Source organism: Stenella coeruleoalba, assembly GCF_951394435.1.
Source record: "Stenella coeruleoalba genome assembly, chromosome: 5".
In the NCBI taxonomy this organism is placed as follows: Eukaryota; Metazoa; Chordata; class Mammalia; order Artiodactyla; family Delphinidae; genus Stenella; species Stenella coeruleoalba.
In genome coordinates, this window is record NC_137150.1 from 140,289,224 (window position 1) to 140,301,987 (window position 12,764).

The window sequence follows — 12,764 nt, forward strand, 5'->3', positions numbered from 1 at the left end:
GCAGGGCCGCCTTAGGAAGGTCGCTGCGGGCTCCTGCTTCTCCCGGGGGTCCACCCGGCAGGGAAAATGGTGTGGGCCCAAGGGAGCACGTGGAGGGGAGAGGAAAGGCGGTGACGGAACCCGGGGAACACGTGGGGAGGTGCGTGGGGGCAGGAAAGGCGGTGATGGACGCAAAGGCCACACCCACACCCGGCATCTGCGACGCGGGAGAGGCTGTAGAGATGAGTTGCTTCACCTGCCGTCCGGCGGGAGGGGAAGCCCGTGCGGATTCGACGTGCGGTCCCAGAGCGGCGGGAGAGCCTGTGTAGACCCGGCCAGGCGTACGCGGCGGTGGCGGGGATGGCGTGGACGGCGTGGGCGCGGCGCCGACTGCTCCCAGCGCGCGGAGACCAGAAGTGGCCAAGCGGCGAGACAGGAGGCGCAGCTCCGGGTCTGAAGGGGCCGGGGGCGGGGTGGGACGGAGGCGGGGGCGGGGTCAGGGCCGAAAGGAGACCCGGGCGGGATGCTGGGCGGGAAGGGACCGCGGGCCCCGGGCCGGGGTCGGCTGGGAAGCTGGCCGCCGAGCAGGCCGCCGAGGGTGGGAGCGGCACGCCAGGGGCTCTCAGGGACGAGCCCGAGGGTAGCGGCGCGGCTGATTTCCGGGGACGGAGAGCCTCACGTCGGGGATGCCCTGCAGGGGTCGGACTCCAGTCCCCCGTCCTCCTCAGCGCGTGGGACACCTGCGCCCGCCTCCGTCCTCGTCCCCCGAGGGGGCCTGAGGACGAACACCACTTGACCCAGGACCTCCCGGCTGGCTGCCATCTGCGCCCCCGACCCCACCTGAGCGGCCAGCGACCGCGCCCCCCGCAGTGACTTCCAGAAGCTGCAGCGGGGGAGGGCGAGCCTCTGCTGTTCCCCGAAAGCATCGGCAGGCATGGCGATTCCCGGGGGCGGGGGGGCGTGGCAAAGAGGAAAGGAGGGGTGGCAGCAGGTAGGGGGACCAGTGAGGGCTGTCAGAGTGACGTCATGAGAACCGCGTGGCTCGGGGACCCCAGGGGATTCTGCGCTCGTGACTTCTGCAAGGTCTCGTCCCTCCCTTTTTTCACTCCGTAATCTTCAGTTCTCCAACACCTCCCCGAGGAAAAGTGTTCAAAACGTTGCGATTCCAAGCTTCAACCGCCTCATTCTGAGGCGACTCCTGGAAGCGCCCCGGGCCGGGTGGATGTCTGGAGGGCTGCGATCTTCACAGGAAGAAGGAAGAGAATAGGGGGTGCTGTGATCCATGCGGGGGTCCAGGCAGTATGCTCTTGGCCTGATAAGGGGTGCTTTGCGTTCAGGAAAGGAGAAAGGCGGTCCTACACAGCTGAGAGCTGTGAACATGTTGCAGCTCAGTCCATCTCACCAATCTCTGAGTTTCAGAAATGTTTTCCGTGTCGTTCCATTTAGCGGTTTTGGACTATTTCGTACCTATGCTGTTGAGATTTTTTGTTTAGTTTTCTTTCCCGAAGGATTTACATTTTTTCTCTTTGGAATATCCTAGGACAGGTGTCATACAGTGTTTCTTTGGTAGTCCCTTACGTTACTTTTTTCTAAATCAAAACTGAAATGCAGCTAGATTTTCTCTTGATCGCTTATGATAGTGAGAGACGAAATGACCCATGAAGATGATAATATCAACCATTTGTGGGGTGCCTCTCCTGCATCCGGCATCGTTCTAGGTTCCCTCTCTATTCTGTCCTCTGAGGTGTTGTGCCCCTCCCCCCACCCCCGCCATTGGCTCACACCCCAGACCACACAGCTGCTAAGGGAAAGAACTAGGAGAACCGAGTCAGTCTGATCCAGTTTCCATGCTCTTCCTCCTAAAGATTTCAGCCACTGAAGCCAACAAAAATAGTTTCATAAAGAGTGGAAACCAGCAACAAAGGAAAGGAACTTGGGCGTTGGGTTTTTGTTATTGTTTCTCGCGCGGCTTGTGCTCCAGGTGGGGTGTGTATAAGCAGAGAACTGATGCTCAGGTGACAGAAGGTCGAGGAGGGAGAGGCATGGCGTGTGGTCCCCACGGCCTCTGTGTGGTCAGTGTGTATTTCCCCTCGACCCTCGAGGACCTGGTGACCTCGGTATAGATACATCTTTATGAAAGGGGGCGCGACGCTCCGGGAAGGCAGGAGCCCCGACTGCAGGGTCCCAGGTTCTAGCTGAGTGGCTCTGGACGACTATCGTCCGCCTTGCGCACTCCAACTGCCTCACCCTACAAGGGGGGTGGCCGGGCACCTGGCGTCGAGCATAGGGTTTCACACTGCTCAGGGGGGCTTACAACACCACCCACGCCAAGCACTAGACAGTTAGATGCCCCTGTAAATTATAGTACTGGTTTATATTACACTTTCGGCCAAAACTTCTTTTCCAGTCTCCAAATGGACCCTCCCTTCAGCAAATGGGCAACAGTCACTCCAGCCTCCCCTAGGAGCTCGTCACTCACTTCTGTATCTATCACTCGAGCTCATGAAAATCGGGTGCCTTTTCTCCCCACAAATGAGTCACCTGTGAAGCCTAACTTCCGCTTCAGTTTCTCACCGTCTCGCTGTGTCAACCACGGCAGCGTGATGGTGCCGGAAATATATAGGAAACATTTTAAACCGTGGGATAAAAACACCCCCAGTCACAATTACAGGGATCAAAACAGTCGAAAAATTTGGACTTTTCCCAATACCTTACGTGTTTCAAAGTGGATTTCTGCAGCGAAGGGCGGGACCCAGCTCTTGGTTTCTGCAGGCAAAATCTTTCCCAATGAAAACCCCAAGGTCACCACGGATTATCTGCACAAACACACTGGGGCCTTTAGGAGACTGTCAGAGAAACAGTCTGCAAGTAACAACTTGACAACAAAAACAAACAAGACCTGTTCCAAGTGTCCAGATGCACTGCTCTGGACACACCCACCAGTCCTTCCCAGGAGCAGCGGCTGTTCATAAGGAAACCCCGGGTACAGTCAGCGTGGGACCTTCAAGTGTGCGTTACCGTCTGGCCCATCCAGGTTGCAACCCAGAACACGGAAGCAGCCCAGAATGGTGACGGAAAGGAGGTCAGAGAGGTGTCTTTACACTCTCAGCTCACTGGTCCCGGCTTCGTGTGGCCCCATTCAGACTCAGAGGTCTACACCTTCTGCCAAGCCAGAGTCCACAGACCCTGGATGGCTCTCTTCCTCCCTACCCATTGCAGACCAGGAAGCTGCTGACGGAGTTGTGATTAGGAAAAGCGTTGAAAGTTTTCACCCAAGAGGTGCCTTCCCCAGTCTCGGGCTTCTTCCCTCTCCCTCCCTCATCTTGCTCCAGGGCAGCCCGATGTCCCACTTGTCATCACCCCCAGCATCCCTGGCTCCAGCGTCCCGACATCACCAGTGCCTCCCCACAGTGCACTGCATGACCCCTGCGCGAGAGGCTTTACGGGTCACTGTACACATACTCGGCCCCTCTCCCTTGCCGAGAGTTTTCCTTTCTGCAGGTGGGTCCTCCCTAGGACCCTGTGTTGCTGCTTCACTTTTCATAACTTTGCACTAAAAGGTGAGCTGCCTAAGACCCAGGTCTTTGTCAGTTTTGTCCCCTGATGCATTTGGGGGGCTTAAATAGTGCCTGCCGTCTAGTAGATGCTTCATAAACATTTGGCGAATTGAATTGGATTGAACTGCGACCTCTAACTCCGCAGAGCTGCTCTGTCTGGGTTTCTGGCCCCTCAACGCAAGGTTGGAAGAGCTCTGAAGGGTCAGCCCTTCCACCCTCCTATGGCCTTACAGGATGTGTTCCAGGACATGAAGAGCCTTTGCTTTTCTCGTAGTTGATCAGCTTGCCAGGGTCCTGAACTTCGCTCCCAACTCAGCCGAGTTTCTGGCTGCCTCAAAGCCTTATAGGACCAAGTGCAACATGCATAAATAATGAAATGTCCGGGTGCCTACTAGCTGCAGGTGGTCTGCGCTGGTACAGTCCATGCCTTAGCTCACTTAATCTCAGCAGCTCTGAAAATGGTGTTATTCTTACCATTTCACAGATTAAAAATAAAACCCCGAGGGACTTTCCTGGTGGTCCAATGGTTAAGACTCCACACTCTCAATGCAGGGGGCCTGGGTTTGATCCCTGGTCAGGGACCTAGATCCCGCATGCCACAACTGAAGATCCCGCGTGCTGCAACTAAGACCTGGTGCAAACAAATTAATTAATTAATTTAAAAAACCCAAACCCTGAGGTTTAAGGATATTAAATTAGTTGCTCCAAATCCATTAGTACCGTGTGGGACACTGGTGGAAACCCAGGTCTGTCTGACTCCAGATCCAGTATCTCTGGCCCTTTCATTTCTAAAGGGTCTGCTCAGTATTTTAGTCAGACAGCCTAAAGCAGCCATCCTCAAACTTTTTCATCTCAGGGCCCCTCTGCACACTTAAAAGTGACTGAAGACCCAGAAAAGTTTTTGTTTCTGTAGGTTACTCATTTGAAACTAAAAGTGAGGACATTTAAAAATATTTGTTAACTGATTTAAAAATAACACTAGAGTATTGCATGTTAACATAAATGTTTTTATGAAAAATAATTTTACTTTCCCAAACAAAATATCTAGTGAAAAGAGTGGCATTGTTTTACACTTTTGCAAATCTCTTTAATGTCCTTAGCAGAAGACAGCTGGGTTCCCACAGCGCCTTTTGTATTCAGTCTGTTGCAATATGTTGTTTTGGTTGAAGGATTAGCAAAACTCTGGCCTCACATAGATGTGTAGTCGGAACAGTGTGGAGTATCTTAATATCCTTCTCACATAATTGTGGACATCCTTCTTTGATACTATGCCAAAATCCAACAAATGGTAGTTTCTTAAAGATGAATTGCAACGTAGAATCTAAAAATGAATGTTTCTTACTCTGTTACGTGAAAATGTACTGGTCTGTTTGGCGCTTGGAACGGGTCCTTTGTCCTTGCATGATTTTGTATCATTCTGCATCCATCATTTGGAAAATGCTGGTTCACTGAGTCATGTAGACCTTCTCAGTATACGGTGGAAAGCTCTACCATACACTCCTGGGAGGATGAGAGTGGGAAAGGCAATTAATGTTATAGTGTATAAGTTTCGACCTTGCAAATTCCCTGAATGGTCTCATGGACCCTCCAGAGGTCCTCTGACCATACTTTGAGAACTGCTGGTCTGTAGTATAAACTGAATGGTCATTGACCACAAAGCCCTGTGAGAGGACACAAAAGAAATAAAAAATTAAATCCAGTGATCCTAACACTTAAAAAGAAAAGTATGTTTAATTCAGTATGTGAAATTAAGGAAAGGCAAAAAAAAAAAAAAAAAAAGCAGTGAGCACTTAATTTTACAAAGCAGTAAGAAAACCCAAAACACTTTGGGTCTCATCCTCTGTTTGTGTACATATGCATGAGTGATGATGTCCAATCTGTGCAGCTACTCGTGACCCCAAGTCACATCCATGCCATGGCTCCTAGACCAGCCTCCTGTGAGCGGAGGGTAGCTGGAGAGTCTGGGATGATGAGAAGCATGTGGGGAAGAGAGGCAGCAGCGAGAAAGAGAGGCTTGGTGGAAGCCTTGAAGGAAGAGCAGGATACAGTGTAGTGGGGGAGTGTGTCCAGGTTGAGACAGGACCACAGACTGTTCCCTCCAATCTCCCTGAAGAAGGGTGAACACAGCTTGCAGTGTGGGCAGCCAGTCAGAGCCCAGGGAGGGCTTCAAAGGGGCCACTCCAGGTCTGAAATGGCACTTGACCAGGGTGGCTTGTGTGCTGCGTTGGCCAGACTGAGCTGTAAATGTGCTTCTGTGGCACCGTCCAGCTCTGTCATCTGTCCCCTACAATAAACCTACTTCAGTGAAGTATACTTTATATGCGTAAAATACACATATAGCCCTATAACTTCCACCCAAATAAAGAACTTCTCCATCGCACCAGTAAGTTTTCCCCGTGCCCTTTCCCATTGAATATCTTTCCAACCCTGTGCTCAGAGGAAACCACTATTCTATCTTTTTTCACCACAGATTCGTTTTATCCACTCTTGAACTTCATCTAAATGTGATCAGTCATTCAGTAGGTATGCATATTGTTTTTGAGAGTTATCCATGTTGTTGCACTTATCAGCAGTGCATTCTTTTTTTTTTTTTAAATCAGTGAGTATTTTACCCTAAGTATACCACAATTTGTTTATCTGTTTTCCTGTTGATGGACTTTTGGGTTATATCTGGGTTTTGACTATAATCTTCTGTGGATACTATGAACATAAATGCATGCAGTTTGTTTTCTAGGGGATAGCCTTGGGGTGGGGTTGCTGCATTGTATGCTAAGTGTATGTTTAACCTTATTGGAAACAACAGCAGAATACACATTCTTCTCAAGCTCACATGGAATGATCACCAAGATAGAGCACATTCTGGACCATAAAACACACTTTAACAACTATAAAGTAATAGAAATTATACAACATCTGTTGTCAGACTATGATGGAATTAAACTAAAATTCAATAACAGAAATATATCTGGAAAATCCAAAAATACATGGAGATTAAACAACACACTTCTAAATAACACATGGGTCAAAGAAGAATTCTCAAGAGAAATTTTAGAATATTTTGGACCAAATGAAAATGAAAACACAACTTATCAAAATTTGTGGAATGCGGCCAAAGCAGTACTTAGACAACATTTATAGCATTGAATGCATGTATTAGAAAAGAAGAAAGATCTAAAGTTAGTAACCTAAGTTTCTACCTTAGGAAACTAGAAAATGAAAAGCAAATCAAATCCAAAGTAAGTACAAGAAAACAAATAATAAGAATTAGGGCAGTAAAATAGAAAATAGGAAATCAATTAAACCAAACACTAGTTCTTTGAAAAGATCAATAAAATTGATAAGCCTCTAATCAGACTAACCAAGATAAAACAAGAGGGAACATAAATTACCAATATCAGAAATTAAATTGAAACCATCAGTACAGATCCTATGGACATTAAAAGGATAATAAAGGAATACTGTGAACAACTTCTATGCCCACAAATTTCATACTCTAGATGAAATGGGCGAATTCCTTAAAAGACACAATTTGCCAAAACTCACACCAGAAGAAATAGCCAATTTGAATCAGCCTATATTCATTAAAGAAATTGAATCAATAATTAATAACATTCCAAAACAGAAAGTACCAGGCCCAAATGGGTTCACTGGTGAATTCTGACAAACATTCAAGGAATAAATTGTAATAATTCTCTACACTCTCTTTCAGAAGATAGAGGGAATGCTTCCAACTCATTCTGGGAGGCTATCATTACCCTATTATCAAAACCAGATAAAGACATTACAAGAAAAGAAAACTATAGACCAGTATCTCTCGTGAACATAAAGGCAAAATTTCTCAACAAAATATTAGCAAATAAAATCCAACAATGTATAAACAGAATTTTACACCACAACCAAGCAGGCTTTATCTTAGCTCTGCAGGAGTGAATCAATATTCAAAAATCAATTCGTGTAATCCATCACATGAACAGGCTGAAAAAGACAGATCACATGATCGTATTAATAGATGCAGAAAAAGCATTTGACAAAATCCACCACACCCACAACACAGAGTTCATGATTAAAACTCCCAGGCAACTAGAAACACAGAGGAGCTGCCTCAACTTGATAAAGAATATCTACAAAATAATCTACAGCTAACATCGTATTTAATGGTGAGAAACTCGAGGCTTTCCCACGGAGATCAGGTACAAGGCAAGGACGTCCCCTCTCACTACTCCAGTACTGGACATTCTATCTATTCATTAAGACTAATAAGAAAAAGAAAGAAAAGGTATACACATTGGGGAGGAAGAACTAAAACTGTCTTTGTTCACAGATGACATGATCATCTATGTAGAAATTCCAAAGAATCAACAAAAAAACTTTGGGAACTAAGTGATTATAGCAAGGTTGCAGGATACAAAGTTTATCAATTTGACATAAAAGTCCATCTTTTTCTATATATCAACAATGAACAAGTGGAATTTGAAATTAAGAACACAATACCTTTGAATTAGCACCCCCCAAAATGAAATACTTAGGTATAAATCTAACAAAAGGTGTACAAAATCTATATGAGGAAAACTACAGAACTCTGATGGACAAAATCAAAGAAAAACTGAATAAATGGAGAGATATTCTATGTTTGCAGACAGACTCAATATTTTGAAGATGTCAGTTCTTCCCAACTTGATCTATAGATTCAGTGCCATCCCAATCAAAGCCCTTATTTTGTGCATGTTGGCAAACTGATTCTAAAGTTTATTTGTAGAGGCAAAAGACCCAGAATAGCCAACACAAAATTGAAGGAAAAGAACAAAGTCAGAAGATTGTCACTACCCGACTCCAATACTTACTGTAAAGCTACGATAATCAAGGCAGTGTGATATGGGTGAAAGAAAAGGCAAATAGATCAAGGGAACAGAATAGAGAGCTCAGAAATAGACCTGCATTAAGTATAATTAACTGATCTTTGACAAAGGAGCAAAGGCAATACAGTGGAAAAAAGATAATCTCTTTAACAAATGGTGCTGAAACAACTGGACATTCACGTGCAAAAAATGAATCTAGACACAAATCTTATACCCTTTACAAAAATTAATTCAAAACTATAAAATTCCTAGAAGTTAGCTTGGGAGAAAACCTACATGGTCTTGGGTATGGTGATCAGCCTTTTTAGATGCAATGCCAAAGGTACCTTCCATGAAAGAAATCATTGATAAGCTGGACTTATTAAAATTGGATCCTACTACCCTGAAAAAGACAATGTCTAGAGAATTGTAAGACAAACTGCAGACCTTTAACAATCTGATGAAGGACTGTTATCCAAAAGATACAAAGAACTCAAAACTCAACAACAAGAATACAGACAACCTGTTAAAGTGGGCCAAAGACCTTACCAGACACCTCACCAAAGAAGATACACAGATGGCAAATAAGCATAGGAAAAGATGCTCCACATCATATGTCATCAGGGAAATGCAAATTAGAACAAAAATAAGTTACCAAAACACACCTATCTGAATGGCCAAAATCTTGAACACTGACAACACCAAATGCTGACAGGGATGTGGAGCAACAGGAACTCTCGTGCATTGTTGGTGGGAATGCAAAATGGTCCAGTCACTTTGGAAAATAGTTTGGCAGGTTCTTACAAAACTAAACATATGCTAACCATACGATCTAGCATTTGTACTCCTTTGTACTCACCCAAAGGGCTTGAAAATTTATGTTCATAGGAAGACCTGCACCCAGAGGTTTATAGCAGCTTTATTAATAATTGCCCATCCTTGGAAGTAACCAAGATTTCCTTTAGTACGTGAGTGGATAAAGAAACTGGTATGTTTAGACAATGGAATATTTCAGTGCTGAAAGGAAGTGAGCTATTAAGTCATAAAAAGATACGGAGGAACCTTAAATGTATAGTACTAAGTGACAAAAGCCAATCTGAGAAGACTATGCACTGTATGGTTCCAACTACATGACATTCTGGAAAAGACAAAATTACGGAGACAATAAAATAATCAGTGATTGGCAGGGAGTGGGTTGGAAGGATGACTAGGCAGGGCAGAGGGGTTTTAAGGCAGGGAAATCACTCTGTATGAGTCCATAATGATGAATATATGTCATTATACATTTGTGCAAACGTGTGCAAAACCGAGAGTGAGGTCTAATGTAAACTAGACTTTTGGTGTTCATGATGTGTCAGTTCATTATAATGATGTGTAGGTTCATCAATTCTTACAAATATACACTCTGGTGGGGATGTTGATAATGCAGGACAGGAGATATATAGGAAATTCTGTATCTTCCCCTCAATTTTGCTGTGAACCTAAAACGGCTCTAAAATTTTTGTGTTAATTAAAAAAAAAAAAGACGTCTAGTATGTTTAGGTCCCAAGACATTAAGGTGTGGTCGAGACCATCCTCTGCTCCGAATGCCTTTCATTTGTAACCCTTGTTGGAAGAAGGAAACCAAGGTTGGTGAGGTTGGTCTTTATTACCTTTAATTGGATGATTCCTTCCCTGTTTCTGATCTTCCCCCTTCCCAGGGTCCTGTAGATCCTCCTGTCTCCTGGGCTCTGCCCCTTGAGCAGCCTTCTGGGTCCTCATCTCAGATCAGCTCCATAACCCCACTCTCTTCGCAGGGTACTGCCGCCTCCTGACTTGCCGTCTCTTACCGCGGAAATCAGTGGTTTGCGCGTTATCCACGTGTTCACCAGAGACCTGTGAAGAAGCCCCTCTGTGTCAGGCTCTGTTCCAGGCCCTGGGGTCCCAGAGATGCTCACAATGAGGCCCTGCCTTTGTGGAGCTTATATCCTGCCGAAGGAGACAGACAGTAAACAGCCCCCCAAACAAGGAAAAAAATTCGGATGGGGATAAGAGCAGTGAAGATGAGCCATGGGGAGTGACGGGTGGGTCCAGGGAAGCCCTCTCGCAGGAGCCCCCTTTGTGTGCAGATGTGACCGTCAGGAAGGAGACATTAATAGCCTCAACCACCGGTCTCAGGGGTAGTCTGAGGGCCTTTTGATGTCCTCTTCTCCGTATCTTTTACATCTCCTGCTTGTTTTCCTCTTTCACTGTAACGTCCTTCTAACACCCCAGCATCCTGGTGCTCTCCACCAGTCTGAGCTCACCATCGCGCTGTGCCCCCAGGGATGCGCCCCCCGGCCCTGTGGAAGCGTACCAGGAAGCCACATTTTACCCAAGGGCACTTGTTAACCCCCCCGAGTTGGAGCTGAGGAGTCTGACAGTAGACTCTGCACACTAAGTAATCGGGAGCCCAAGTCCATTGATGTAGACGTTAACCTCAAGTGAACACCTTGTGTTGAATTATATCCTATTTTGAATTGACTGGGTTGTCCAGGGATTTTCAAGCCTTGAATATATACAATTTTAAAAGATGGTCCTGGTGTGGTAATGACTCAGACCCCTAGCAAAAGCAAACACATATCTTTTCTGGAGAAAATTACTTTCACTAGCCTCAAGACATTCTTCTATATAGTTCTTTAAATGCACCTCCAGGAAAACAGCTTCCAAGTATTTCAGACAAATCAGGATCATCAGATGTAGGCTGTTTATTAGGTAGGCTGATTATGACTAATGAACTAAAAGCAGCCTTTGAGATGCCTTCAGGAAACAGAATTTTATAAAAAGTCATTAACAGTTTTGAAAAAGAACCCAATAGAATTTCTAGAAATAAAAAAATGCACAGTAACAAACTCAAGGAACAGGTTTAGCAGCAGATTCCATAGAGCTGAACACGTAATTAGTGAACTGGAGGGAAAGTCAGAAAAAGCTACACACAGAGCAAATAAAGACAAAGGGTGAGTGATGTTAGGGAGACCCAGTGATAAGGTCTCACAGCTGCAGAAGGAGAAGAGGGGAAGTTCGTTTCCAGAAATTTCTGGACATTTCAATGCATTTAATCTCCAGCTGTATGATAAATAAGAAAAAACAGAATTGACTTAATTGTAAAGAAGTTAAATCTAATTCTGTAAAAAAAATATTTTTAAGCCTTAATATTTTATGTGCTACAGCTTTCTGAGATGGAGAATTAAACTTAGGAAGCGAGGTTATTCACAGATACAAGTAGGTGGAACTTAAGGGTCATGACTATTAAAACACTATTACTAGAGGCCCTGGAGTTGTCCTGTTGCTGTGATTTAAGCAAGTAGATAAACTCACAGAGGGAATAAATGTGGAGTCACTTGGAATCCTGGAGAATCCTCGCTCACTCACTGATGAACTTTGTGACGTTTGATGTTTCACTTTGCCATTTGCAAAATGGTTCAGATGTCTTCCATTTGGCCTATTGTGCGGTTGAAAAAGATTTCTCAGTGAAACGTCCAGAACAGAGCATGTCCCGTGGTGGGGCGCTCCATGGCTGAAGGGTGGTAACTGTCATGATCAGTCAGCTGAGTTCAAAGTGCATGTGGAAAGTAAACATGAACTTCTTTACAAAACAGAAACAGACTCACAGACTTAGAGACCAGACTTACGGTTACCAGGGGGAAGGGCGTGGGGGAGGGATAGAATAGATTGAGAGTTTGGGACTGACATGTACACACTGCTATATTTAAAATAGATAACCAACAAGGACCTACTGTATAGCACAGGGGACTCTGCTCAGTACTCTGTAATAACCTAAATGGGGGAAAAAAATTGAAAAAGAATAGATACATGTATATGGATAACTGAATCACTTTGCTGTACACCTGAAACTAACACAACATTGCTAATTATACTAATTACTAATTACTAATATATACTAATTACTAATTACTAATATACTAATTACTAATTACTAATATATACTAATTACTAATTACTAATATACTCCAATATAAACTAAAAAATTTTTTTAAATATTAATAAAAACATTCATGTGGGAAGTAAACATGCAAGAATTGCTAGGAAATACCTAAGCAGAAGGAAATAAGGCAGAAAGAACAGAATATAAAGTCAGACATGGACATGATTACACATGGCACTTAGTATGAGGAAGGGGCATTTCAGACCAATGGAGGGAGATTTTCATTCAACAAACAGTGAACAACTGGCTGGCCAGCTGGAGGAAAAGAAGTTTGGATTTCCATCCAAATTTAATCTAGAGGGATCAAATATTTTAGTTAAAAAATAAGAAAATATGGGGAAAGGGAGGGAGAAAAAGGCCTCTCTAAGCAAAACGAAGCTCAACAAATTGTAAAAAGAAAAATAAAAAATGTTTTAACTGCCTAGGGGG

At 44.6% G+C, this 12,764-nt stretch overlaps 1 protein-coding gene across 1 annotated transcript in view; it reads left to right on the top strand.

Moving 5' to 3' along the window:
- The first annotated feature begins 253 nt into the window (after nucleotides 1-253).
- Nucleotides 254-12,764, top strand: part of FAM3B (FAM3 metabolism regulating signaling molecule B) — a 53,985-nt gene continuing 41,474 nt past the window's right edge. Inside the window, exon 1 of the mRNA XM_079923323.1 lies at nucleotides 254-430. Coding sequence (XP_079779449.1) covers nucleotides 340-430 — 91 coding nt within the window. The 5' untranslated portion in view covers nucleotides 254-339. The remainder of the gene's footprint in view (nucleotides 431-12,764) is intronic.